Here is a 26,173-nt window from a genome sequence, read left to right as displayed (position 1 = left end):
AACCTCCTCTGCACTCCCTCCAAGGCCAAAATATCCTTGTGTAAGTGCGACGACCAAAACTGCACACAGTAGGTTTACTAGGCTGATACCGGAGTTGAGGGGGTTGAACTATGAGGAGAGGCTGAATAAACTAGGTTTGTACTCGTTAGAGTTTAGAAGAATGAGGGGAGATCTCATTGAGACATATATGATGATGAACGGGATGGATAGGATAGAGGTGGAGAGACTCTTCCCGCTCAAAAAAGACAGTAGGACTAGGGGGCACAGCCTCAAGATAAAGGGGGGGGCGGTTTAGAACGGAGTTGAGGAGGAACTTCTTCACTCAAAGGGTGGTGAATCTCTGGAATTCTCTGCCCGTTGAAGTGGTGGAGGCTGCCTCGCTAAATATATTTAAGACGCGGGTTGATAGGTTTTTGATAGGCGAGGGGATTAAGGGTTATGGGGAGAGGGCGGGAATGTGGAACTGAGCCACGACAGATCAGCCATGATCTTAGTGAATGGCGGGGCAGGCTCGAAGGGCTAGATGGCCTACTCCTGCTCCTATTTCTTATGTTCTTATGTACTCCAGCTGCGGCCTCACCAGTGCCCTGTACAGTTGCAGCAAGACCTCCGTACTTTTATATTCAATCCTCCTCGCTATGAAGGCCAGCATCCCATTCGCCTTCCTGACCACCTGCTGCACCTGCAGGCTGGGTTTTTGCGACTCATGCACAAGGACCCCAAGGTCCCTCTGCACCGTCGCATGCTGCAGTTTTTCGCCATGTAAGTAATAGTCCTTCCTACCATTATTCCTACCAAAGTGGACAACTTCACACTTGCCAACATTAAATTCCATTTGCCATTTCCTGGCCCATTCGCCCAGCCTATCTAGATCCTTCTGCAGACTTTCCACACCCTCCGCACAATTTGACATTCCACCAATCTTGGTGTCATCAGCAAATTTCGACACCATACACTCGGTTCCCTCCTCCAGATCATCTATATAAATGGTAAATAGATAGAAGATGAAAGGGAAATTTGATAGGGAGGAACAAGCAACTAAGTTGATAACCAAAGGACACAGATTTGAAATAGTTGGCAAAGAATCAGGAGGAAAATTGAATTTTACCTTTTATAGTGGTTGTTGTTACCGTTGTCACAGAAGCTGGGCAGAGGTAACGTATTCACTCCTATTTGTTCATTGATTTGTTTGTAAACAATGGGTGGGATCTTCCCATCCCACCTGCCATGGGAATCGTAATGGGCAGGGTGGACATTGCAAAGGTCTATTGACCTTGGGTGAGAATTTCTGCCCTTGGGGCAAGCACAGCCAGAAAATCCTGCTCAAAATATCTGAAAAACTAAAGGACGGGTTTCAATGAAACTTAGTACACGGATAGGGTATAGTTAGTTTTTGGCAAAGATGTGGGGCAGTATCCAGATCCTGGAATTTATTTTTTAAAGGATCCATTAACAATGAGAGAAAGAGCAAAATGAGTGTGGTGGATTACTTAATTTAGAATGTTGTGGATTGATAGCCATTATGCTGGAATTTGGCACTGCTGTCAAACTATGAGCAGAGTTTTCAGAGCACGTTGGTGGATGTGGACTGGCCTGAAGCCTCCTCACTGAAATGGAAGCTCTTAATGAAAAATATTTATTTTTCAGTTTTGTAGTCACAGAGCATCAACTAGGCAGGGAAAAGCCTTAATTGCTGAGAAATTCTAACATTGCTGAATTGACACAGCACACGTGGAGTCATTCATTCAATTAAGTTCTCTCTTTACTTGTTACAGCTGAATTACATTGCCTGACAAGATCATCAAAACAGATTTGACAGTAACTTTTAATGGGGAATCAGATGTACATACATGAAAAGGAAAAATATGCAGAGCTGTTTGGAAAGAGCAGGAAATGGGACTTAACAGCACAGGCCCGATGGCCTCCTATTGGACAATATGATTCTACCATCTCTAAATGTCAATACCTGCTGGGGTCTGGCATCGAGTGAAGACTGGCAGCATTTCAGTTGCATGAATGGCGAAACATACTTTGAGGGTTTGTCAAGGTTAAGGAACATGGCAGTGGAATGCCAGTAATTAGGATATACTTCAATTTCATAGCAATTACTGTCTGTACTTATATTTTCTCTGTTAAGTGAAAAAAAAATTCACAGGTGTACAGAAATCCCAGATATTGTATTTAGCAATTACTGATGATGCAACATCACCAGTGTTTTTCATGTAAAGGAAATGTCTATTGACACAACAGAATAACAAGAATATCATCCAGTCATCTATGCTGACTACCTGTTTATCTAGAAATACTGAATGCTGTTGGACCCTTATAGTTTCCATTATAAGCTATTAAAAGTGCAATAATAAAATTTTAGAAGTGTAGGAATATTTCTAGTCAGAGGCTTTCTTCTCAAAAGTTTAAGCAAACAAACTAAGAGAAAACAAGGTCATTTTGTTTGTTCTTAATTAATGTGTGCACTTAAAATATCCTGCTGTAAAACAGCCAAGGGATTTGAATTATATCATAAACTATTCAGACTTCAGCCCCATTTTATAACGATTGAAAGGTTAACACTGTTGCTATTCATAACTCCCTCAGCATAATCGTTTATCTGTATTATTTGGTAGGAAGGTTGTACTGGGTTGGTGATGAGACAGCTTGTTGTGCTGGAGCATCAGTGTATTGTGTTAAGCTACAGTGAGTGTCCATGCCCTTGATGCTGTGTGCTGCTCAGATCCTGACATCAGCCAGTTTAGTGAATGGGGCAGAAAGGCAGTTCCAAGTTGCAGCAAGGTGACTCTCCATAGGACAAAGGGAAAATAGCAATCCAGCTCTATTACTCCAGTGGTCCCCAATTTCAGAACAGAACTTAAAAATACTGGGACAGAACATGAATAGCCTGTAGAACAAGAGTCCCACACGAGGATAGAGGAAGAAAGATCTTGCACTTATATTGCACGCACGCCCTTATGTACTGAATGACTTTTGAGGTCCAGCTATAATTATTAAGAAGGCAACTTTCTAGCGGAAAATTCTTTTAATTTTTAAAGGCTAGAATGTATTTTAAAAAGAAAAGTATTCTAAGACTTGAGTAAATACAGCCATGAGTGTGGGAATCCTTTTATTTTGTGTGAAGACAATTAATCAGCAGTTGCTGCGAGGAAGTTTCCTGTCGGTGATTCAGTGTAAATTGTTGCAACTGCTGATATCATCAAGCCACTGTATTTTATATATGCAATCATAAAGAGATTCCACAGCTGGGTGGTCCTGATGACAATCATAAACCATAAAACCCAGAACAATTGATTTATGAACATTATTAGAGACCCATGATTGAGTTATTGGCCTTAAATTTCTGCACCTATTACACTCCAGGGTAGATGAATGATAAGTTTTCATTTATAAAAACGTATACAACCCATATTATTTGTACCCTGCTCAGAAGACTGAGCACTGAATGGAAAATATGAGTGACATTTATAAATAATAATTTTTCTTTCATATTCTACCCCACAAATTGTATTGGCACATAACTATTCTCTCCAACGTCAGAATGATTTAGCTATTACACCATTACGTACTTGAGCAACAATAATTTATCATAAAACAGCCTGTGGTGCTTAACAAGCAATAACAAAAATATGTGTTTCATTTCTGACACACAGCCATAGAAGGAGATAATGTGACAGATAACTGAAACCTTAATCAAAGAGACAGGTTCTTAGGAGCCTCTCAAATAAGAAGAGAGAAGTGGAAAGGTTTCAGGAAGGAATCCCAGAGCTTAGACTAAAGGCAAGCTGAAAACAGTGTCCAATGGCACAGCAATTAAAATCAGAATTGGAGGGGCACTCCACTATCATCACCACTTCTCAACTTCCATCCCGCCCCACAACATAAATTCAAAGACCCAGCCTCTACTATGTTTCAGGGAAGAGACTACATCCAAGAGAAAGAAAAATTCTCCTTATCTCCACCTTGGATTTCTCTTATTCTTAAACTGTGTTGGCTAGTTCCCTTCTCCTCGACAAGAGCAAACATCCTTCTGGTATCCTACCTATCAAGTCCACTCACATTTTATATGTTTCAATATGATCATCTCTCAGTCTTCTAAACTCCAATGAGTATAGGCCCAACCTTTCTTCATAAATAAGCTCTTCATTTCCGGAATGAATCAAGTGAATTATCTGAGAACTGTTTCTAATGCATTTATGTCTTTTATCATCAAATAAGAAAACCAAAACTATACATAATATTCCAGAAGTGGTCTCACCAAAGTCCTGTGAAGCTGCAGTAAAAATTTCCTACTTTTATACTGAGAGAACTTTGTCCCAAAAGGGTAAAGGGAAAGGCAGAAGCAGGCAAAGGACTGGTCTCAATCTATGTGACAAAAATAGTCAACGTCCTTGTTACAATTACTGTCAGAGGTGAGGGTGAAGGAACAGAAGAAGGTGGTTAAGAAGATTTTTTATAGTAGAGAAAGCAAGGCAGGGAATATCTTTGCATCCTAAAATGATGTTCATGTACAATAGCGAGCAGTATTAGTGGACGAGAGCATTTTCCAATAATGCATTAAATGGTCTAGTCAGATCTGGCGATGAATGGTTAAAAGTCTGACAACACCAGGTTTTAGTCCAACCTATTTATTTGATAATATACTCACTAGCTTTCGGGGTTACCCCCTTCGTCAGGTGAATGGAGAGTTCTGGCCTCAGACAGAGCATATAAAGCACAGACAGTTTAGAGATTACTGATTAAAATGCGAATCCTTACACCTAACCTGCTGTCTGAGGCCAGAACTCTCCATTCACCTGACGAAGGGGGTAACCCCGAAAGCTAGTGAGTATATTATCAAATAAATAGGTTGGACTAAAACCTGGTGTTGTCAGACTTTTTACTGTGTTTACGCCAGTCCAACGCCGGCATACCCACATGATGAATGGTTAAACCAGTTGTTCACCAATGATAACCAAGTCTGCATCCCTTGGACTTAAGGATGTGGGAGGAGAGAGTGTATAATAGAGGAACGATTGATAGTTGATAGCACTTTAGCTTCTGAGTCAGAAAGTAACAAGTTCAAGTCCAACTCCAGGAATCTGAGCATAGAATCCAGGCTGGTAAATTCAGGCAGTATTGACATGCTGCAGCACTGTCAGGGGTGTCATCTTTCAGGTGAGACTTCAAACTGAAGACTCTGTCTGCCTTCTCAGGCAGCTGCAAAAGATCCCATGACAATTATTAAAGAAAAGCAAGGTCCTTTTCCATGGTGTCCCTGTCAATGTTTACCACTCAATCAAGGTCACAAAAGCAGATAATCTGGTTATCATCACATTGTGGTTTGCATTTGCTGTGGGCAAACTGGCTGTTATGTTTCTTACATTATAACAATAACTACACTTCAAGAAAGTACTTCATTGTTTGTGAAGGATTGTTGAGCTCAGTAAGGTTATAAAAAGGGTTCTGTAAGAACAAGTTCTTTCTTTATCATCTATTTCCATACAAAGTGCAAAGAATCAATTTCAACACAGATCGCCGAATACAATATGGTTCTGTGAAAAATCAGTTAAAGGAGATCCTTGTTTGTCCAGACCATGACTGAAGCTGTACCTTGAAAAACACTCTAATCCTTCAAGGCTTTATGAGTAACTAACACCTTTTTGATAAACTGAAATGCATCTTTCAGCTGGTCTACACAATCTTTATCCAGATTGTCATTACAATATGTTCCACTCAACCACCCAGTCAAATAGCCTTGGGTTTCAGCTTCTAATTAACTTGAGTGTTAACTACATTGAAGTTTTAGGTCAATGCCATACTTCATGTATAACAGTGCATCTTAAAAAAGAATTTAAAAGACATTGTCAAAAATAAAAATAATTGTAAATTATAATTATGCTGGAAGTGAGTGTTTGACCTTTCATTTATAATGCAGTTTAAAATCCTTTCATTTTACTCTTCACATTTTTACTGTTACACTTAATGTATTGCACCAAATCCTTTGTCAAAGAGGTCAGTATAAAACATTACATTTTAAGAATATTTATTTGCTTATAATTTTGTGAATTTTGCCAATACAATTTGCAACTGACAATAGCAGTCATAAATTTTCTGAATGTTATGGCTGAAATGTTTCATCATTAAAAGGGATTCGGAATGGTGCTAAATTTACAAACGAATACAAATGTAATGACCCTGGAATATTATTCTCCATGCAGCAGAGATGTTGATACTGTAAGGTTTTATTAACTATGTGGCCCCAATTCAGCAGCAAAAATGTATAAAACAGGGGAACCAAAGACACAGGCACCAAATGCAGTTCAGTGGGACCAAAACAATACAAGTGTTTCTCCTGCAACACCAATGGTTGTCATCCTGATAATAAATCAACTTTGGTTCACTAGTTACCCTTTAAACAATTCTTTCCTATTTCTTTTTTTTTAAAATATAATTTCTGCTATGGTTACTGAAACTTCATTTTAATAATTTAAACTCCCACTTGTTTAGATATAAGAACTGCTGCATGAACACTTAAGTGCTCCCTCAGTACTGTGTAAGGATATATCTTCTATGTAAATTTAGCCTCAATTTACTTCAAGGTATTTAAATTAACTTGCAGCAAATAAATATGTTGAGCGACAGTTGATTGTTTAAACTGACCCATCCTGCTTAATCTATGCTTATATCCATATTTATATTGTGTATTCTCACACCTCTGGGACAGGATTTTACAGGCTTGGGGAGGGAGTGCACAGCCTGATCACCTGTTGCAAGATTCAGCCAAGCAGGCAGTTCACTCACTGCCGGCAGGCTTAACAGGTAGGCTTTTAGCCCCATGAACTGCCAGCCAATTTGATTAGCAGACAGCTTTAGCTGTGGCAGCAGCACCAGAACTTGGGCAACGCGGTGGCACAGTGATTAGCAGCACTGCCTCACAGCACCAAGAACCCGGGTTCAATTCCCGGCTTGGGTCACTGTCTGTGTGGAGTTTGCACATTCTCCCCATGTCTACGCGAGGTTTCCTCTGGATGCTCCGGTTTCTGCCCACAAACCAAAGATATGCGGGTTAGGTGGATTAGCCATGCTAAATTGCCTCTTCGTGTTAGAGGGACTAAGTAGGGCAAGTGCATGGGGTTATGAGAATAGGGCCTGGGTGGGACCGTGGTCAGTGCAGACTTAATAGGCCAAATGGTCTCCTTCTGCACTGTAGGATTCTATGATTCTAACTGGATAGAGAGCATTGCAAAGCCTGCAAGCAAGTCCACAAGTAGGCAGCTAGGATATCTGAGCCAGATTTTATGCCCCCATCCTCCTGTGGTGGGCTTTCTGGCAGTGGAGGCAGCTCATCATTGGCCACTGGAATCAATGGTCATTTGCACTGCTCATGGCCCGCACTGCCAGGGAATCTGCTGCACAGGAGAAGGTGGTCAATCTTGCTAGGACTGGAAGATTTGGAAGATTCTGCCGGCAGGAAGGGTTGGAAAATCCTGGCCCTGGTCCCAGGTAAATCAGGTGCTGTGGAGGAGAAGGAAAGTGGGAGGGTGCATTTTTGAGGTCAGGTATAGAGGAACAATCTTGGCAGGTGGTTTCGTTTGATATGCAAAGGACACTGCAAATAATGTACCACCCCCAATTTCTCATCTTTACAAAAATGTCTTAAAAAGATAGCCTGCTCACTGTTAACAATCTCAACTGATCCTTAATTATTTATTTAAATAAGATGGGTGGGGGGTGAGCTGTCAACTTCAGCCTTCTTTTCAGCTGAAAACACACCCGGCAGCGGACTGAAAAATCCAGCCATGGTTTTAAAATTCTCAGTTATGGGTACGTGCCGTGCTGAATAAGACTATCCGTATAACCTTTTGTGTATCCTGTCTTGCACTAGTTTAGACAGTAGCTACAACTTCTAACTTTTGATGGTTTTGTCCTTTGACCTCCCTATCTGATTTCCATTCTTGGCCTCATTATCACCAACAGTCAATTGATTTTCTTCATTGCTAAACCTGCCTCTAAAATTTTCTCATTTGTGTCAAATACTTCTTAATTAAATCCACTGATCCTTAATGGGAGTGTATATATTCAGACATCAGCTGAGGATGGATCAGATGATTGTATATCAAGACTCAATGAACTTATCACTGAAGAATGGCCAGTTGATTGAGGTACGTACCAAAAATATACCTCAGGAAGGCGTCAAAGCTGTTAAGAGTCAATAAGAGAAGTTTTTTTTAAAAAGTAGAAGAACATACCATGGGCAGCACAGTAGCAGTGGTTAGCACTGCTGCTTCACAGCTCCAGGGGCCTGGGTTCGATTCCTGGCTTGGGATACTGTCTGTGTGGAGCTTGCACATTGTCCCTGTATCAGCATGGGTTTCCTCTAGGTGCTCCAGTTTCCTCCCACAGTCCAAAGATGTGCAGGTTAGGTTGACTGGCCAAGCTTAAATTGCCCCTTTGTGTCCTGAGATGTGTAGGTTAGTGGTGAGTAAAATATGTAGGGATATGGGGGTAGGGCCTGGGTCGGATTGTGTTCGGCGCAGAATCAATGGGCCGAATGGCTTCTCTCTGTACTGCAGGGTTTCTATGAATCTACGAACATTTGTTGAAAGAAAATATTTAGTTGCATACTTTTGGAACTCAAGACCTGTGAAAATGTTATTGACAGATAACATTCACTTTCTGCTCAGTGATACAGGATCTGGATGTCCTGACACATGAATTACATAAAGTTAGTATGCAGGTACAGCAAGTGATTAGGAAAGCAAATGGGATGTTGGCATTCATTACTTAGGTAAAGGAATATAAAAGTAGAAAAATTTAAATGCAGCTTTACAGGACACTGGAGCCGATTTTGAGCCAACGATCGCTGTGTACAGGAATGTTGGCGCATATGCGGTGCGCTCAAAATCCAGAGAGACTTGGAAAGCTTTGGTGAGTTTCTGTATTCCAATCTGTCAGGTCCCTTGTCAGTGGAGAAACATACCATGGGACCCGACGAAACCTATTTTAATACATTAGGATGTTATTAGCGTGCACTCTCTCCAGAGCACAACTCACCAGTTAGTGGGTGTCCACGTGACATCGCACTGGCACCATTTAAATAGGTTCACCTAGACATGAACCTCTCGTGAGCATCTCCTCCAGAGTGTAAAAGTGAGTATAGCCCCAGAGAGAGAGAGGGATATGGCCAGCAGTGGCACTGCCTTTTGGTACCATGCCCAAGCCAACCTGGCAGTGCCAACCTTTGCCAAGGGATGAGCCCTAGTGAGTGCCTCATGGAGAATGGACGGGGTAATTAATTAATAATTGGTTGTGGGTTGCAAGTGGATGGGGGAGCAGGGGTTGCTATGGCAGGAAGGGTGCAGGAAGTAGGTACCGGCTTCATCTGTGGTGGGCCAATGATCAGAGGAAACGGCTGATGATCTGGATGGGGAGGGTGGAGGAAAGGAGTGCTGACTCTGATCAGGAGTGGGAACGGGAGCACCCGAGACCTCTGTGATGGGCTACGGAAAGGTTTATTCCTGCTATAATTGGCCGTCATATTCTATTTAGCGTTGTGCTGTTGTTAAAGACTGTCAGCCCAGTAAAGTGACTTGAACATCCTTTACCCAGAATTATGTTGATTTCTTTTGCTCATTTGTTTGCAAGAAAAGGAAATAAAAATATGAATAAAAATAGCACGTCATGATAAATTTCCTCCACTGCAAACCTTCCTTAATGGTCAACATTATGATGCTTGAATTAACTTTTCAGAAACGATTGATCAAGTGATGGTGCTTGCCTAAAGCCTCGGAGTATTAAACTAATGCACGTAAACTTTATTTCACACAGACGTTTGTAATGTTTTAAGTATAGCTTCCAAACTAGACACAATCTTTGGGTTATGAGCTTAACTGACCTGGGTAAGATGCTCTTTTGGAGAGTTGAAGCAGACTTGATGGGCTGAATGGCCTCCTTTTGCACTGTAGGAAAAGTGTGCAGCACATACAGCACCTTTTATTTGATGCATTGGTCAACCTTGCTGGAGCCAGGCAGCCCTCAACATATATAGTTGTTCAGATTTTTTCTGGCAGCCTTCAGCTCGATAACTGTTGCTGTTATGATTTTCTGGAGGTGTGAGCTGAAGATGTACGGGCTGTAGGACATCAGGGAGATAGGTGAAAAGTGAGACCAACAGCGTAGCTCCTAGTTAACCAATAACATTTATGGAGTTAGAAAGAAACGGTGTAATAGATTCAAATCAAGTACAGAAAGAGAAATTGGAAGAAAAAAGATTAGATCAAGGGGGAGAAAGAGACAGGAAAATCACCACTACAATCTCTAGAAATGGCTATAGGAATTAAACGCCTGCCCAAGTTTAGTTAATTTAATTTTTAATCCACCGCAGTAAACATTTTGCACTTTCAGCTCACATTCTAACCTGTGTGCATTCTGTTATTTGATTCTATTTTCACAGAAACGACAGTCGCTATGGGCACAAAATATATGGTCCGGTAACAGCCTTTCCTAAGTAACCAGTCATTGTATGAAGCCCAGCCCTTGTAAAAAAAAGGTATAATTATAAGTAAGCAGTCAGACAGAACAATTATTGGTTGTGCCAATTTGTACATGCAATGGATTTCAGTTATTCCTTTCCTGGGCCAAAGAATTTGCTTTGTTATATTAACAATCATCATATCGTTAAAAGGAAATTCACATTCTTAATTATCAAAATTGACCTTCTGTGGCAAGGTTAAAGGGCAAATGGTGTGAAAATTCAGCTAGTTCTTAAAAATAATATTTGTGCAAAGCAAATGGTGGAACGGTATAGATCAATCAGCAAGTTCAAGGGATTCGCAACTCACAACGTATCTTGCAACCATTTGCTGTCAACTTGTTTTTTTAATAATGGCTGATGTTGTCCACACTGTTGTTTGCCCAATAACATCCAGCCAAATGAATGTAGAATGTGGAGAGTTTGAATAATGTGATCTTGTGTGGTAAGATAAAAGCAAAACACTGAGGATGCTGGAATCTGAAACAAAAACAAAAATGCTGGAAAGTCTCAGCAGGTCTGACAGCATCTGTGGAGAGAGAATAGAGCAAATGTTTCGAGTCTGGATAACCCTTCCTCACAAGTAAGGGCAAAGAAAATGAGAAAAGATTTATACCATGACACTTCTTTTCCAGGAATGCCTTCCCTGAAGAAGTATTGCTCTTCTCTCCAATGAATTTCTGTTTGTCATAGTATAAATCTTCTCATTTCCTTTGCCCTTAGCTCTGACGAAAGGTCATCCAGACTTGAAATGTTGGCTCTGTTCTCTCTCTCTCCATAAATGCTGTCGAACCTGCTGAGATTTTCCAGCATTTTCTGTTTTCTGTAATCTTGTGTTCTGTTGCTTGTTTGCAAGTATCATGTTGCGAGAGTGGGCAGGTCTGGTGCATTTTCTGGTTCACCGATGAGAAGTATTGAAGTAGCAATATTAATTATTTAGTGATGCAGCAGAGTAGTTTAAAACTAATTATTTAAACAGTTCATGGCCTGATTCTCAGCTGTTTTGAGAAACTAAGGATAAAATCAGTGTTCTAGGTTACAAAATTTTGTGTCATAATTTCCAACTATTACAAGCCTTAATGAATGCAGTTATGTACAAAGGAATATAGGATATGTGCATCACTCTAGTGTTAGAATTCAGCAAATCTTGTGTGTGTTCTCTAGATTGCACTATAGTGCTCCCCCCCCCCCCCCCAGTGCTACAGAATTATTTAACACAAGAAAACTCACACCCGAGAACTTCATCTGGTAGCAACTCTTGCAGCAGGCATTCACAGTGTGTAACTCATGCATGTATTTTGGCCTACACTTGCTTGGTGTAAGAAAGAATATAAACATCCTGGCCCATTTATAATTGAAGCCATAAGTTGGATCCGAGTTTGCATTTTTCACCATTGACTGTCCGATGTCAACTAGCTAATGGCTTGGCAACCATGGAAAAATGTACATGTAAAAATGTTTCACTTTTTCCTCAGCAGCAATTTCAACCCCAAATGAGAAAATTGAAATTAAAGAATTAAAAAATGGATAGCATTTGACTAATTGCAAAGTTGATTGAATTATTTATCAGCTTGTCAATCCCCATCTCCAGGCAAAAAGTTTTATTCCTGACATATCTATCCATTGGAACATGCAAAGCACCAAAGTGATTATTGTATAGAGCCCCTGTGGATTATATTAACCAGCACTCATCAACCTCACACTCAGTTATTAAAAACACTTACATATATTTATGAACTGCCAGTGAATAAGCAGAGTTCCTGCCAATAGAATTGTTTGGTGCTTCACAGAATCCATGCTTCCACATACAGATTGCTGTCTGCGCAAAATATTTGCTTTTTTTGATTTGTCACCAGATAACAAATAATTCATGTGGTCACATGTGAATCCCCTTTGTAAATGTTGCAAATTCGATCAAGTTCTAAATTTTCTTGGATTAAATATCTCGAGAGCAGTAGGATTTTATGTATCAAATTCACTGATCCATTACCATGTTTAAATTTATTGAACTGCTAAACTTCAGTGACAAATCCTTTTATAGGTTTGTTTTATTTACCTAGATTATTTGATTTTTTTCCCCTATTTTTGAAAATATATTTTTTTGAAAATATATTTATTTGGGACATTTTCTCAAGTGACAAGTAATACAAGATTATACTGACATAATTTCTGGTTGCGCTGGGGATGTTTTGTACAATTCTGAGTTTGGGTATACTTATTGTCATCTAACGTTAATGCAAGTCCATGATCCCAATCAACGAGATAAGATTATGCCATATTTCAAATAACAACACATTTGGATGTTGTAACTTAGAAGAGGTAAATCATTAACAGAGAACCTTTCCATTTTATTTCCATCAATGAATCAAAATATTGCTCCGCGCAGTCCATTAACTGCTCAAATGTTGCAATATCTAATTGATCAACTGTCAGCTGATGAGGTGGAATTGGATCAACAACACCACTAAATATTGAGACACTACTGAAAACCAACATCATCTTTTTTAATGAGTCTCCTTCTACAGGTTTAGTGGGCAAAAGCACCAATTCCCTAGTCTGTTCTGAACCCTTGAATGTTTGCTGGTTAAAGACCTCAGCTTTCATTCTCAGTCAGAATGTCGCTCCCATCAGACCTTTGATGTATTTTTCTCCCTTCATTTCCTTTCTCGCTGTCTCTGTCAGAGTGTAACCCATTGATCTGACTGAATTGCTTGTTTATAATTGCAGCATTTTTTGCAAGGGCAGAGCTTCATACAAGGAGTAGTTATTTAGGAAAGACTGCTAGGTTCCAAGACCATATATTAGAGACCAAAGTGACTGTTACTTGATTCTATTTTCACAAGAAGTAACAGCAGATAACATACAAATCTGAATTTGAGCTGTAATTGCAAAATGCTGACTTCTCTGGTTAAAAATTTAAACTCACGAGCTGGGGTTTTCCAGCAATGCAGCTTCTGGCAGTGGAGAGATCACCATTGGCCACCAGTGGGATTTTCCAGTCCTGCTGAGGCCAACTGCATTTTGTATGGCTCGCCTTGCGCCGGGAATCCACCCCAGAGGATCGCCTTCGGCAAGACTGGTCAATCCAACCAGCAGAAAAGGCCAGAAAATTTTGCCCACAGAATTAACTCGAATATGGTGTCATTCAGGCAGCATCATCTACAAACGACAAGATTCTGCGTGAAATGGTTATATATAATGGTTATGTTAATCTAAATTTGGTGATGTTGAAGCAAAACTTCTCGAATGGTTCTGTGCGATAAAAATTCCTTGGAATTTTATTGTAGAAAGCTGTCAAAATTGGCGTTAGTGATTTCTCTACATTGAACTTGAGACAGATTAACAGATGGAAAATAGTTCGTGCCATAACTCATCAAAAAATGGTTGGACAATCTAAAAATATGACCCATAAAAATGGCTTTCATCAACTCTGCCTGCAGTATTTCAAAATTTCGATGTGCTCAAACTGAATGAAGCAAAACTGTTCTGGGAGCTCCTTCTGGGGCAAGCTTCACCTTTTGCAACAGTGCATTGGCTGGAATCTGTGTGAGGTGGATTTACTCCTTCTTTGTATCAGTATGGGCAGATCTGAGAAATTTCCTCTTCTGTTCATCAGTAAAAGTGAACGGTCAAAATGTTCAGATCTTTCCTACTGGCATCATTTGTTATTTGAATTACCAAGCTTGAATGACTTCTACAATGTTTTGAGGGTCCATTCAATTCCTGAATAAAAATAATTATGCTCAGGCTAAAATGATATCAATTATTATGGATAACTGTCCTGCACATGCTGAAATTACTGGTTGAACAAACGAGTAATTTCTCCTAATTCCAAAGATAGTGGGTGGGATTCTCCGGCCACGCTCACCCCAAAACCGCAGAATCCACTCGAGCCAACAGACCTTTGTGTGGTCCGCCGCCCCCCACCCCCGGCCCACTATGATTTCCGTGGTGGACAGGGTGGGAGAACTCTTCCCAGCATTTCTAGGCTTTAGCCAATGGTTACTGGAGTTGTTAAATTTCTCATTGGTCATCTCTTTTAAATGTAGAGACTGAACTCTAGAAAGGTCAACTCTTCCAGGCTGTCCTGGAGACCAGAGAAATTGAAGATTAATCTCCAGCTGGATGATGCTGTGAGCAACACAGAAACAAGATCATGGGGCATTAAAGCAAATTGCAATTCTTATCCCCACTTCAGTTTGTTTTAAATTAAAAACATTAATGGAAAAAGACTATTTGCCTGGACAGGGCAGTTGGAATTGAGAGAGAATGTTTATTTATTTTTCATCACAAGTAAAGCTAACATTAACACTGCAATGAAGTTACTGTGAAATTCTCCCAGTCACCACAGTCCAGTGCCTGTTCAGGTCAATGCACCTAGCCAGCACATCTTTCAGAATGTGGGACGACACTGGAGCATCCACAGGAAACCCACGCAGACCTGGGGAAAACATGCAAACTCCATACAGACAGTGATCCAAGCCAGGAATCGAACTCAGGATCCTGGTGCTGTGAGGCAGCAGTGCTAACCACTGTGGCACTGTGGTTAGATATGTTCCTGAGGTTCTATTACATGTATATTACAGGAATATATCTAACTTGAGTTAACAATCCTACTCACTCTACATCAGTCCCCATTACATGCTCATAAGAACATAGGAACATAAGAAATAGGAGAAGCTGTGGGCCATCTAGCCCTTCGAGCCTGCCCCGCCATTCAATAAGATCATGGCTGACCTGAAGTGGATCTGCTCCACTTTCCTGCTTTCTCCCCATAACCCTTAATTCCCCTGTCTATCAGAAACCTATCTACCCGTGACTTAAATATATTTAGCGAGGTAGCCTCCACCACTTCAATGGGCAGAGAATTCCACAGATTCGCCACCCTTTGAGTGAAGAAGTTCCTTCTCAACTCTGATCTAAACTGCACCCCCCCTCCCTTATCTTGAGGCTGTGCCCTCTAGTCCTGCTATCCTTTCTAAGTGGGAAGAATCTCCCTACCCCTACCCTATCCATCCCCTTCATTACCTTATACATCTCTAAAAGATCCCCCCTCATCCTCCTAAACTCCAACGAGTACAGACCCAGTCTATTTAGTCTCTCTTCATAGGCCAACCCCCTCATCTCCGGTATCAGCCTGGTGAACCTCCTCTGCACTCCCTCCAAGGCCAATATATCCTTCCACAAGTGCAGCGACCAAAACTGCACACAGTACTCCAACTGCGGCCTCACCAGTGCCCTGTACAGTTGCAGCAAGACCTCCCTACTTTTATATTCCATTCCCCTTGCTATAAAGGCCAACATTCCATTCGCCTTCTTGATCACCTGCTGCACCTGCAGACTGGGTTTTTCTCGACTCATGCAGAAGGACTCCCAGGTCCCTCTGCACCATAGCATGTTGCAGCTTTTCGCCTTTTAAATAATAATCCCTCCTACTATTACTTCTGCCAAAGTGGATAACCTTACACTTGCTAACATTATACTCCATCTGCCAGGTCCTCACCCACTCGCTCAGCCTATCCAGATCCCTCTGCAGACTTTCCACACCCTCCGTGCAATTTGCTTTTCCACTCATCTTCGTGTCATCAGCAAATTTCGTCACCCTACACTCAGTCCCCTCCTCCAGATCATCTATATAAATGGTAAACAGTTGAGGCCCCAGCACCGATCCCTGTGGCACTCCACTAGTCACCAACCACCAACCAGAAATAGCACACATTGATACCAACTCTCTGCTTCCTATTAGACAGCCAATCCTCTATCCACGCTAACACCTTAACCCCAACTCCGTGCACCCTAACCTTCTGTAGCAACCTTTTGTGAGGCACTTTATCAAACGCCTTCTGGAAATCTAAAAACACCACATCTACCGGTTCCCCTCTGTCTACCGCACTAGTCACATTCTCATAGAAATCCAATAAATTTGTCAAACACGAGTTCCCCTTAATGAATCTGTGCTACGTCTGCTTGATCAAACCATTCTTTTCTAGGTGCCTCGCTATTTCTTCTTTGGTGATGGATTCTAGCATTTTTCCAACTACAGGCGTTAAAATAAAATTCCCTGCCTTTTGTCTCCTACCATTTTTAAACAACAGCGTAGCATTAGCCGTTTTCCAATCTTCCAGCACTTCCCCGGAGTCCAGCGAATTTTGATAAATAATTACTAAGGCATCCACTATCACCTCTGCCATTTCTTTGAACGTTGGGATGCATTCCATCCGGTCCTGGGGACTTGTCCACCTTCAGTCCCATTAGTCTATCAAACACTACCTCTCTAGTGATAGTAATCACATTCAGGCCCTCAACTCCTACCATCCTTCTATCTTTAATATCCAGCAAACTATTCGTGTCCTCCTCCGTGAAGACCGAGGCAAAAAACTTAAAGCCTCACCCATTTCCTCATTGCCCACCGCTAAATCCTCCCTCTCATCCTCCAAGGGTCCAACATTCACACCAGCCAGAAGATATAAACTTGCTAAAAAATTGTTGTAATGTGATGTTTTTGAGAGTAAAAGAAGACACACATCTTTGAGTACTTGTATTTAAGCGACTTCCTAAATTTAATCAAGAATCCCTATAATGCAGAAGAATCTGCACCGACTCTCCAAAAGAAAATCTTACTCAGGCCCTCTCCCCACCCTATCTCCCCCCCAACAGTTACCATAGCTAATTCATCAAACCTACACTTGGGACATTAAGGGACAAATCCACATAACCTGCATATCTTTGGACAGTGAGAGGAAACTGGAGCACCTGAAGGAAACTCACGCAGACATGGTGAGAATCTGTGCAGACTCTGCACAGACAGTCATCCAAAGCTGGAATTCAACCCAGGTCCCAGGAACTGTGAGGCAGCAGTGCTAACCACTGCACCACTGTGCTGTCCTATGTTCCATACTGAAACGTCACATTGAAATGAAGCTTTCTGAGTTTCTCACTCGGAAAGTAACACTGCGATCATCAACAGTCAGATTCCCTGCCCACCCAAATCCATTCTGTCATCTTACACCAAGGGAGCCGGTACGTTCACAGAAATTTCTACAAGATATATCTGAAATCCTCTTTGTTTGATAAGCCTTAAGCAACATGAAAAGTGGCCTGCCCACCTGGTTGTATTTCCCTCCTCCCCACAAATATCTAAACACAACTGGAGAACTTTACCCTGTGTGAAAAGATCATGTATAAAAGGTATTCAATTTGAGATTTAGGAGACTAGCTTTATAATTGATGCCTTCCAAGTTACTATTTATTTTAAAGGAATATTACTTCCCTGGTCTAATTATTGGCAGAATTACTGACAATTCTATTGCAAGCAATCATCATTACGTATTAAATTTTGTATGTGTTTAACTCAATCCTGCGCCTTAACGAAAATAAACAATGAAACAGTGCAGAAGAACTTGATTGGTTTCTATCACAAATGCCATTTTTGGTAGGCTGAGAGCATCAAGTTGGTACATTCAGCCATTTTCAACTGTATATTTTACAGAGATACAATAGGTTGTTGACCTGGGACATTGCATAAGGCATTGAAGTAAATGGAATTGAGTGTATGCCCCCCACCATAAAATAAATTGTAATAAAAATATCCAGTAAATTTGAAAGAATAAGCTGTACATTAGACATTAGTAAATACAAATTAAGGAACTTTCCTGTGACTCTACTGACTAAAGACGTAAGTATCCAAACCACAGGGAGGAAATCTCTCAAGTTTTTATTTATAATATAAAGAATGGACATTCATTGATCTTCAACGTGCACGGAGTAACTTGATCTAAGACACAATGGCAGTAAGTATGTTATTTCAAGCGCATGAATGGATGCAAGCAAGCTTCAGTGTATCTGGGTTAAACTCAGAAAAATCTGGTAAGGTTACTGGTCTGAACACCATCCGTTAACTCCTAGAAACTCACGTATGGATATTAGATGAAGATTGGATTAGTCCAGGCTATAATGATATGTGGCAACATTGCTGAATATCTAGGCTTAACGTGAGTAAAGGCCATTTGACTAAGGCAGCAGAAGGCAAACATTACCTGTGGGAGGTGTCAATATATTTGGCAGAGAGTAAAGGGAGAAAATGGTAAAGGTATAAAAGGATCATTCCTTTACATGTGGAGGGAAATAGAACAAATTGAAAATAGTCCAATGCATTTCTTCACTTTAAAGAGAGAATAGTTAATGATTGTACAGTCAGTATGTTTTTGTGCTGCAGCTAGAGCTGCTGAAAAACTATTTTGTCCATTTAAACCCACCATACAACTTCATTAGTTAGCCTACACATTCTTATATATGAAGTGAGACAGTGTCAAATGAACAAAAGTGGAATATTTAAGGAAAATGCTGATATTGTGTGCTTTTTGGAAGCTGAAGTACTGATATTGTACATCCACTCCCTCAGACACTCCCACACATTGGCAAATAAATACTGGGTCTGAGTAGCAGTCTGCTGCCTCCCAAAAATATTACAGAGAACAATTTCCACAAAATTTTCAGGCAAACCAGGAAATGCTTCAACAATTTTTTGTTAGAAAAGCAATATTTTCTTATTCTAGAACTCAAATTAAGCCATTACGGGACCTGATCTCTGAAGACATCAGCTATTGTGCTGATTGAAAAATTACTGTTTTATTAACCAACAGATTTTTGTCATGTCCATGCTGCACAATTTAAGATGCTCAGTTAACAACGAAGAATCTGACAGGTAGTAATTGTTTTACAATAACCTTACTTATCAACAACAAACCTATAACACAAAAGTAACAATCAGAAAATAGGATGACAATAAACAAAAGAATTCCAAAAATAATGGGAATTTTGCAGGTCGTAGAAAACAACAGCAAATATTTTTAAAAGTCGATGAAGGTGCAATGTAGTGTTAATAGGACAATTGGTTTATTAAATGTAACTGAAGGTAAATTCGTAAGTCAACGTGATAAGAAAAATGACACTATAAAGGTGAGATGGATTTGCTGTTAATCAACACTTCATAACTAATAAACAGTTATTAAAGTTGATCATTCCACCCATTTATCAATGAATTTTCCCCCAATTCAAGGAGAGAGAAGGTTAAGAAAGAAAATCATTATTTTGCACAGTGTTCATTGCATTTTTTTTTTAGCCACATTTTTCTAACCGATTTTTCATCCTACTTCTGCTGTTTATCATCGGCAGCTGAGCAAGCCTTCAGCTAAGCTACTCTGTGACGCAGATGGAGGTTGGGAGCAACAGGGAACCTGTCTACCAATTTTTATTCCTTCTTTCTTATAGTTATACAGCTGGAAACGCAGAAATGTAAAGGAATGAGGATTCAAGCCCAGAATCTTACCAGTATCAAATTGCCCAATCTCCTTATCCGCAACATAGTTCATGATTCTCACTTACTTCTCATGCATTTAGTCAATATATTCTAATTTCATGGACTATGTTAGTTGGGTTAACATTGCATTTTCTCCCCCCACATAAAGTAACTGTTAAATCAGTTCTTTATTCAATCATGAAATATAAACGCCTTTGCACAAGAACACTGAGTCAATACCCTTGCCTCACGTTTATTTTACAAAGAGACACAATCATATTTCTGATTTAATTTTGTCATTTGGTAATTTTCAATCACTGAATAGTTTGCATTCTCCATTTGGCACATCATCAATCTTTAATGTTCGATTGTGAGAAACATGCTGAGCCATGCCCAATAGCATCATCCACAGTTGTTGAAGATGAATCATCATTGTGTTTACATGGGCAGCTGATGGAAGGTTGCCCCAAAATTGCACTTGGAGAAGGCTTAATATGTCACCAACCTACCCTAATCATCTTGGATGATGAGGAGGCTGGGAAAGCAATGTTAGAGAAAATATTTTTCGACAATAGAAAGACTTCAACTATGAAACAGCATATTTCAACCAGTGGGATAAAAATAATAACTGAAAACTCTGTACATTTGAATTGGTTTTGTTTTGAATAGTCTGTTTAAAAAGGTATAATATAAATTTTTGTTAAAGATTTTTATTAAGTTGTAAGCTTATTGACACATTTTATATATATATTTAGCTAAATTTCAAGCAGCCTTGTAGTGAACAAAGAACAAAAAAAATTACAGCACAGGAATAGGCCCTTCAGCCCTCCAAGCCTGCACCGACCATGCTGCCCGACTGAACTAAAACCCTATCCTTCCAGGGACCATATCCCTCTATTCCCATCTCACTCATGTATTTGTCAAGACGCGCCTTAAGAGTCACCATTGTATCTGCTTCTATTACTCCCCCGGTGATGAGTTCCAGGCACCCACAACCCTCTGTAAAATATCTGCCTCGTACATTTCTTTTAAACCTGGCCCCTCATACCTTAAGCCTATGCCCCCCCCCTAGTAATTGACTCTTCCACCCTGGGAAAAAGCTTCAATCGATTCTGTCCATACCTCTCATGGTCTTGTAGACTTCTATCAGGTCTCCCCTCAACCTCGACCGCTCCAGTGAGAACAAACAAAATTTCTCCAACCTCTCCTCATAGCTAATGCCCTCCATACCAGGCAACATTCTGGTAAATCTTTTCTGTACCCTTTCCAATGCCTCCATTTCCTTCTGGTAGTGTGGTGACCAGAATTGAACACTATATTCCAAGTGCAGCCCAACTAAGGTTCTATAAAGCTGCAACATGAGTTACCAATTTTTAAACTCAATACCCCGGCCGATGAAGGCAAGCATGCCGTATACCTTCTTGATTACCTTCTCCACCCACATTGCCACTTTCAGTGACCTGTGTACTTGTACACCCAGATTCCTTTGCCTATCAATACTCTTAAGGGTTCTGCCATTTACTATGTATTTCCTATCTGTATTAGACCTTCCAAAATGCATTCTCTCACATTTGTCCAAATTAAACTCCATCTGCCATCTTTCTGCCCAAGTCTCCAAATGATCTATATCCTGCTGTATCCTCTGGTGGTCCTCATCACTATCCGTAAATCTACCAAACTTTGCGTCGTCTGCAAACTTACTAATCAACTAAGTTACACTTTCCTCCAAATCATTTATATATATTACAAACTGCAAAAGTCCCTCAGGGATCCCTGAGGAACACCACTTGTCACAACCCTCCATTCAGAAACGCACCCTTCCACTGCTACCCTCTGTCTTCTATGACCGAGCCAGTTTTGTATCAAACTTGTCAGCTCACCTCTGATCCCATGCAACTTCACCTTCTGCACTAGTCTGCCATGAGGGACCTTGTCAAAAGCCTTACTGAAGTCCATGTAGACAACATCCACTGCCCTACCCTCAATCATCTTCATCACTTCCTCGAAAAACTTGATCAAATTTAAGAGGCAAGACATCCCCTTCACAAAACCACGTTGCCTCTCACTAATACGTCCACTTATTTCCAAGTGGGAATAAATCCTGTCTCAAAAGAATCCTCTCCAATAATTTCCCTACCACTGATGTAAGGCTCACTGGCCTGTAATTACCTGGATTATTCTTGCTACCCTTTTTAAACAAAGGAACAACTGTGGGTATTCTCCAATCCTTTGGGATCTCCCCTGTAGCCAATGAAAATACTACACAGGGAATAATTACATTCACTTTACCTCAAGGAAATATTTGTAAGCTTTTGCAGGTGGATTATTTCTTCAATTGTAAACTCAAACAAGACTATTTCCAAAATATTGTCAAATTCACATTGATATATTTCCCTTACTAACATTTGAAAAATCCGTGGTAATGGACACGATGGATTGGGTAATGGTACTGATCATTTACAATATGCTGGAATTTTTTTGCAATACAAATTTGCATATTAATGATTAACATAACACTATATCATAGAACCCTACAGTGCAGAAACAGGCCCTTCAGCCCATCGAGTCTGCATCAACCACAATCCCACACAGGCCTCATCCCCACATTCCTACACATTTACCCGCTAATCCCTCTAATCTACACATCCCAGGATATGACTAAGATAATCTTTTATTGAAGAATGGAATTCTACTTCTCAATTAAACAGTCCCAAAAAGAGAGAGATTTCCTGGGGAATAATTTTATTGCATCTGAAAAATAAACTGCAGAAAAGATTTAGCCCTTAACGGTAGCACAAAGGCACAGCGGTCCTGATTTGGCCATGTTAAGGATGAATGACACAATCCCAATTTCATTCAATAGCCAAATACATTCACTAATTCCTGTTCAGGCCATTTTTAGACCACAGGAAAGATTTTTGATTTTCCAAAACAAATTATTTCTAAAATAAATAGCCAATTGTATTGACAACTACAGTATAAATGTAAGTTCCGAGGACAAAATAGTGGAAAGTAATATTAGGGCCAAGAGTTTGCACTTTTGGTACATTCAGTGATTTTGATATATTTTGCTGTCAAGATTTTGTTAATTGACAAGAAGTGTCTTTTTCTCAAGTTTCTGCTGAACTATATTTGCAAACCACTGAATGTAAAATTGCCCTGAAATGCTGTTCAACTGGGCAACATCAGTTTTGTCTTTAAATTTGCTCTAGTTTGATCAATTTTGGATGAATCATGCTGAAAACAAAATGGCACAGCCTAACACAAATCCCTACACCTAGATGCATAATTTTCTAATTTGAGGGGGGGTAAAGTCCAAATCTATGTAAGGCACTGAAAGTTGGAAACACTTGGCGCAATAAAGAGAATTGGTGACCAGCAGCAAATTTAAAGGTAAAAGTACCATCAAAAGAAACTGATCAAAATCTCAAATATAGTTAAACATTTTCTTTAAAACGTTCTTGACTTAAGACACTATTATGCAGCAGCTTCAATAATTACGCTGGGAATGTGATGGCTTACTTGACAAGGGAACAGTGATTGAAAAGTTTTTGATGAATGCCATTGTAGGACAGGAGTTATTGCATTTTTCTTCAGGATGGGCCAATTCTTTTGTGCAGAATAATTCCAACCGTACCTCATCCCACGTAGCCATTCTTCAATTCTAAGCCTATGCAAGAAATTCTGGCAGGTTACTTGATGACAGTGGACATCACAGTGGAGCTAAATTCTGTTTTTATCAATGTCCAGTTGTCCATTTTGTAGGTTTCAGTACTGGCTAGCAATCAAAAATTAAAACAAAAGCTCTTTATTAGTCTCACTAAACTGAGGCACAGAGATAGGTTTTGCTGTCTGGTTATTGCCTTGGTGGAGATGTGCTAAGTAAATATAGATTCTGGAACTTTGTGATTTGGATGGCTCACTGCTGCAGTGGAATTGTCTTTACCCACAAGGCTATTGGAGAAATTCACCAAATTATTTTTCTTATGTAATAACACCATTATTCCTATGAAACTCATCTCCAAACTCAGCTCCTCCCTCTGCAACTGTAACACTACATTTTGCACACTGTCCTTTCCTTCTCTATATATGGTATGCCTTGTCTGTACAGTGTGCAAGAAACAATACTAATACACATGGCAATAATAAATCACATCAAATAAAGATATGCATTTTATGTTGGTGTGTCATCTGATATCATATCAAAAGTTTCAATTTGAATATTATTAAGATAGAATTGGGTGGAAGGTCACAAAGTTTCTTCAGTAATATTATAAACTCCTGAGCAGATGTGACAAATGTCACAAATGTTATGAAACATGGTTTAGCAACATGCTGAGAATGTAGAGAACATGTTGCTGAGTACAGGTTGTGTGAGGTGGCCTTCTCAAGGGATCACACTTTGTGTCTTCTTGAGTCACAGAAAGGCCTGGTGCCAGGTCATGATACATGGTAGTGTCAGGCACTCATGAAACTTGACGTCAACAAGTAGCAGTACAACACTCCCCTGAGCTGTAATTTCACTTTAGTCAGGGCACATATCTTACACGCTGTTTGACAAGCCTTTCTTGTTGTTACTTACTAAACATTCGTGTTGATTGACGTGAAGAATGTACAGAATTGTCAATCTTTGCATTAAAAAAAGTCACTGAAGCAAAAATGGTTGCACAAATGTTCTCCCCCAAACGCATAAACAAGTGTCTTTGGAAATGGCAATTAATTATATATATATATATATATATATACACACACACATATACATATACACAGATACACATACACACACGAGTCAATTGCAATACGTCCTGTTAAATTCTAACAATGTCAAATTTAATAAATCGTCACTCCGAGCAACATTGTTGGTATTTGTGAGTGGGACACAAATGTCCACCCTCAGATCATCTCCTCTTATAGTGGTTGTATGGAGGAGAGGGTGATGGTAGAAAGAAACAACTGTGTGCGCGCGCTGGGATAGATATAAAATATACAGAGAAAGCTGTTCAAGGGTAAGGTACACCGCCTTACTCTCGCCAATTCCCATTGTTTTGAAATGGAGTTGAGAATCTATATGTACAGTATTGATGGCGCCTGACCATTGCATCATTCAATCCTACCGACACCATTGAATAAGAGCTAAAAGTGTGTAAATAACGCTGATCATACTCTGTATTTAATATTCATTTCTATTGCCGTCTGTTCCACAGTAGCCAGAAATAGCTGCAATACCAATTCAACCCTAATGTGTTTCCTCCACTTGCCGGTATAAACCGAAAAATTATCAACGTTGGACGTACGTAGTCTCTGTCAACCCTCTAAATTAGCCATTCACATTGCAACCAGGTTATTAACACCACAATAAAAACAACTTGGATGGGTATGGGGGGGCGGTATTTTGATACAGGGAGAAAGAACTCACCTTGTGATTCCTCCCATTCCCAGCCGATGGTAGTAGTAGGCGGAATGGTAGTGGTTTGCGTGGTTACAATAGTAGAAGGTACTGCTGATGTTGCAAAGGAGCTTTCGGTAGTACTCGAGATCTCCTCTTGCAAGCTGGTACTATTGAGGAAGTCTAGCAGGGTTGTGACATTGTATCCCTCTGTAGCGTTCCATCCATCTGTGCCGGCTGCCTGTCTCAGTCCCGGCAATGCCAAGCACATCATTATCAACGCCAGTCTCCCTACCATGGGCAACATTGCACTTCCGATCTCAGGTTTGGAGTCCTGGAATCAATGGTTTGTTTTACAACCCCTCCAAGCTGAGACAATGTGTGATCAGAAATGCCCTGTGTTAAAGAGCAGCGTGTCTCCTCTGCAACCGCATCTCGCACTGACAGTGACAGCGCGGTCACTTCTCCCAGTGTAATCGCCAGCGAGAAGCCGGCGAAACTGCCTTCCCTTTGCCTTTGCCTTCCCCTTCCTTCCCTTCCCTGCCACGCCCCTCCGCCTTGATTGACTCCACTGCTCCGCAAACCAGGCCGTTGATTAATATCCAATTGGGTTGGTACAAAGGCGGCCTGCGCCAATCAAATATGCGAGGGGAGGTTGGATTTCTTACAAAAGCAAACTGGGTTGAGTTCAGACGTCTCTTCATAGCTGTCACACCCCAAGAAGGAGGAAGTTGCACCAAGTTTCACAACAAGCGACAAACTAAAAAGGTCACCGTATAGTTCAGTCTGGGTCACAGCGATGCTGATGTGCATCACTTAAGCTTTCCAGCAAACAGCAATATTTCATTTGGCAGTGTCACTTTGAAACAAATCTGGGTTAAAATGTATCCGTGGAGTCTCAAATCCCTAAAATTAACTTCTTATTGTCCAGCCCAGCTGTGAAATTCGCCAGCACATTACATCTGTT

The 26,173-nt window shown here is 40.3% G+C and overlaps 1 protein-coding gene across 1 annotated transcript in view; it reads right to left on the bottom strand.

Annotated features, from left to right (window-relative positions):
* Positions 1–25,717, bottom strand: part of LOC145358198 (multiple epidermal growth factor-like domains protein 9) — a 325,223-nt gene extending 299,506 nt beyond the window's left edge. The window contains exon 1 of the mRNA XM_080211982.1: positions 25,237–25,717. Coding sequence (XP_080068108.1) covers positions 25,237–25,513 — 277 coding nt within the window. The 5' untranslated portion in view covers positions 25,514–25,717. The remainder of the gene's footprint in view (positions 1–25,236) is intronic.
* Positions 25,718–26,173: the final 456 nt, after the last annotated feature.

The sequence above is a fragment of the Carcharhinus amblyrhynchos genome, chromosome 25 (genome assembly GCF_965287045.1).
Source record: "Carcharhinus amblyrhynchos chromosome 25, sCarAmb.v2.hapA, whole genome shotgun sequence".
Taxonomy (NCBI): domain Eukaryota; kingdom Metazoa; phylum Chordata; class Chondrichthyes; order Carcharhiniformes; family Carcharhinidae; genus Carcharhinus; species Carcharhinus amblyrhynchos.
The sequence above is the reverse complement of the archived record's forward strand: the minus strand, read 5'-3'. Positions and strand labels throughout refer to the sequence as shown.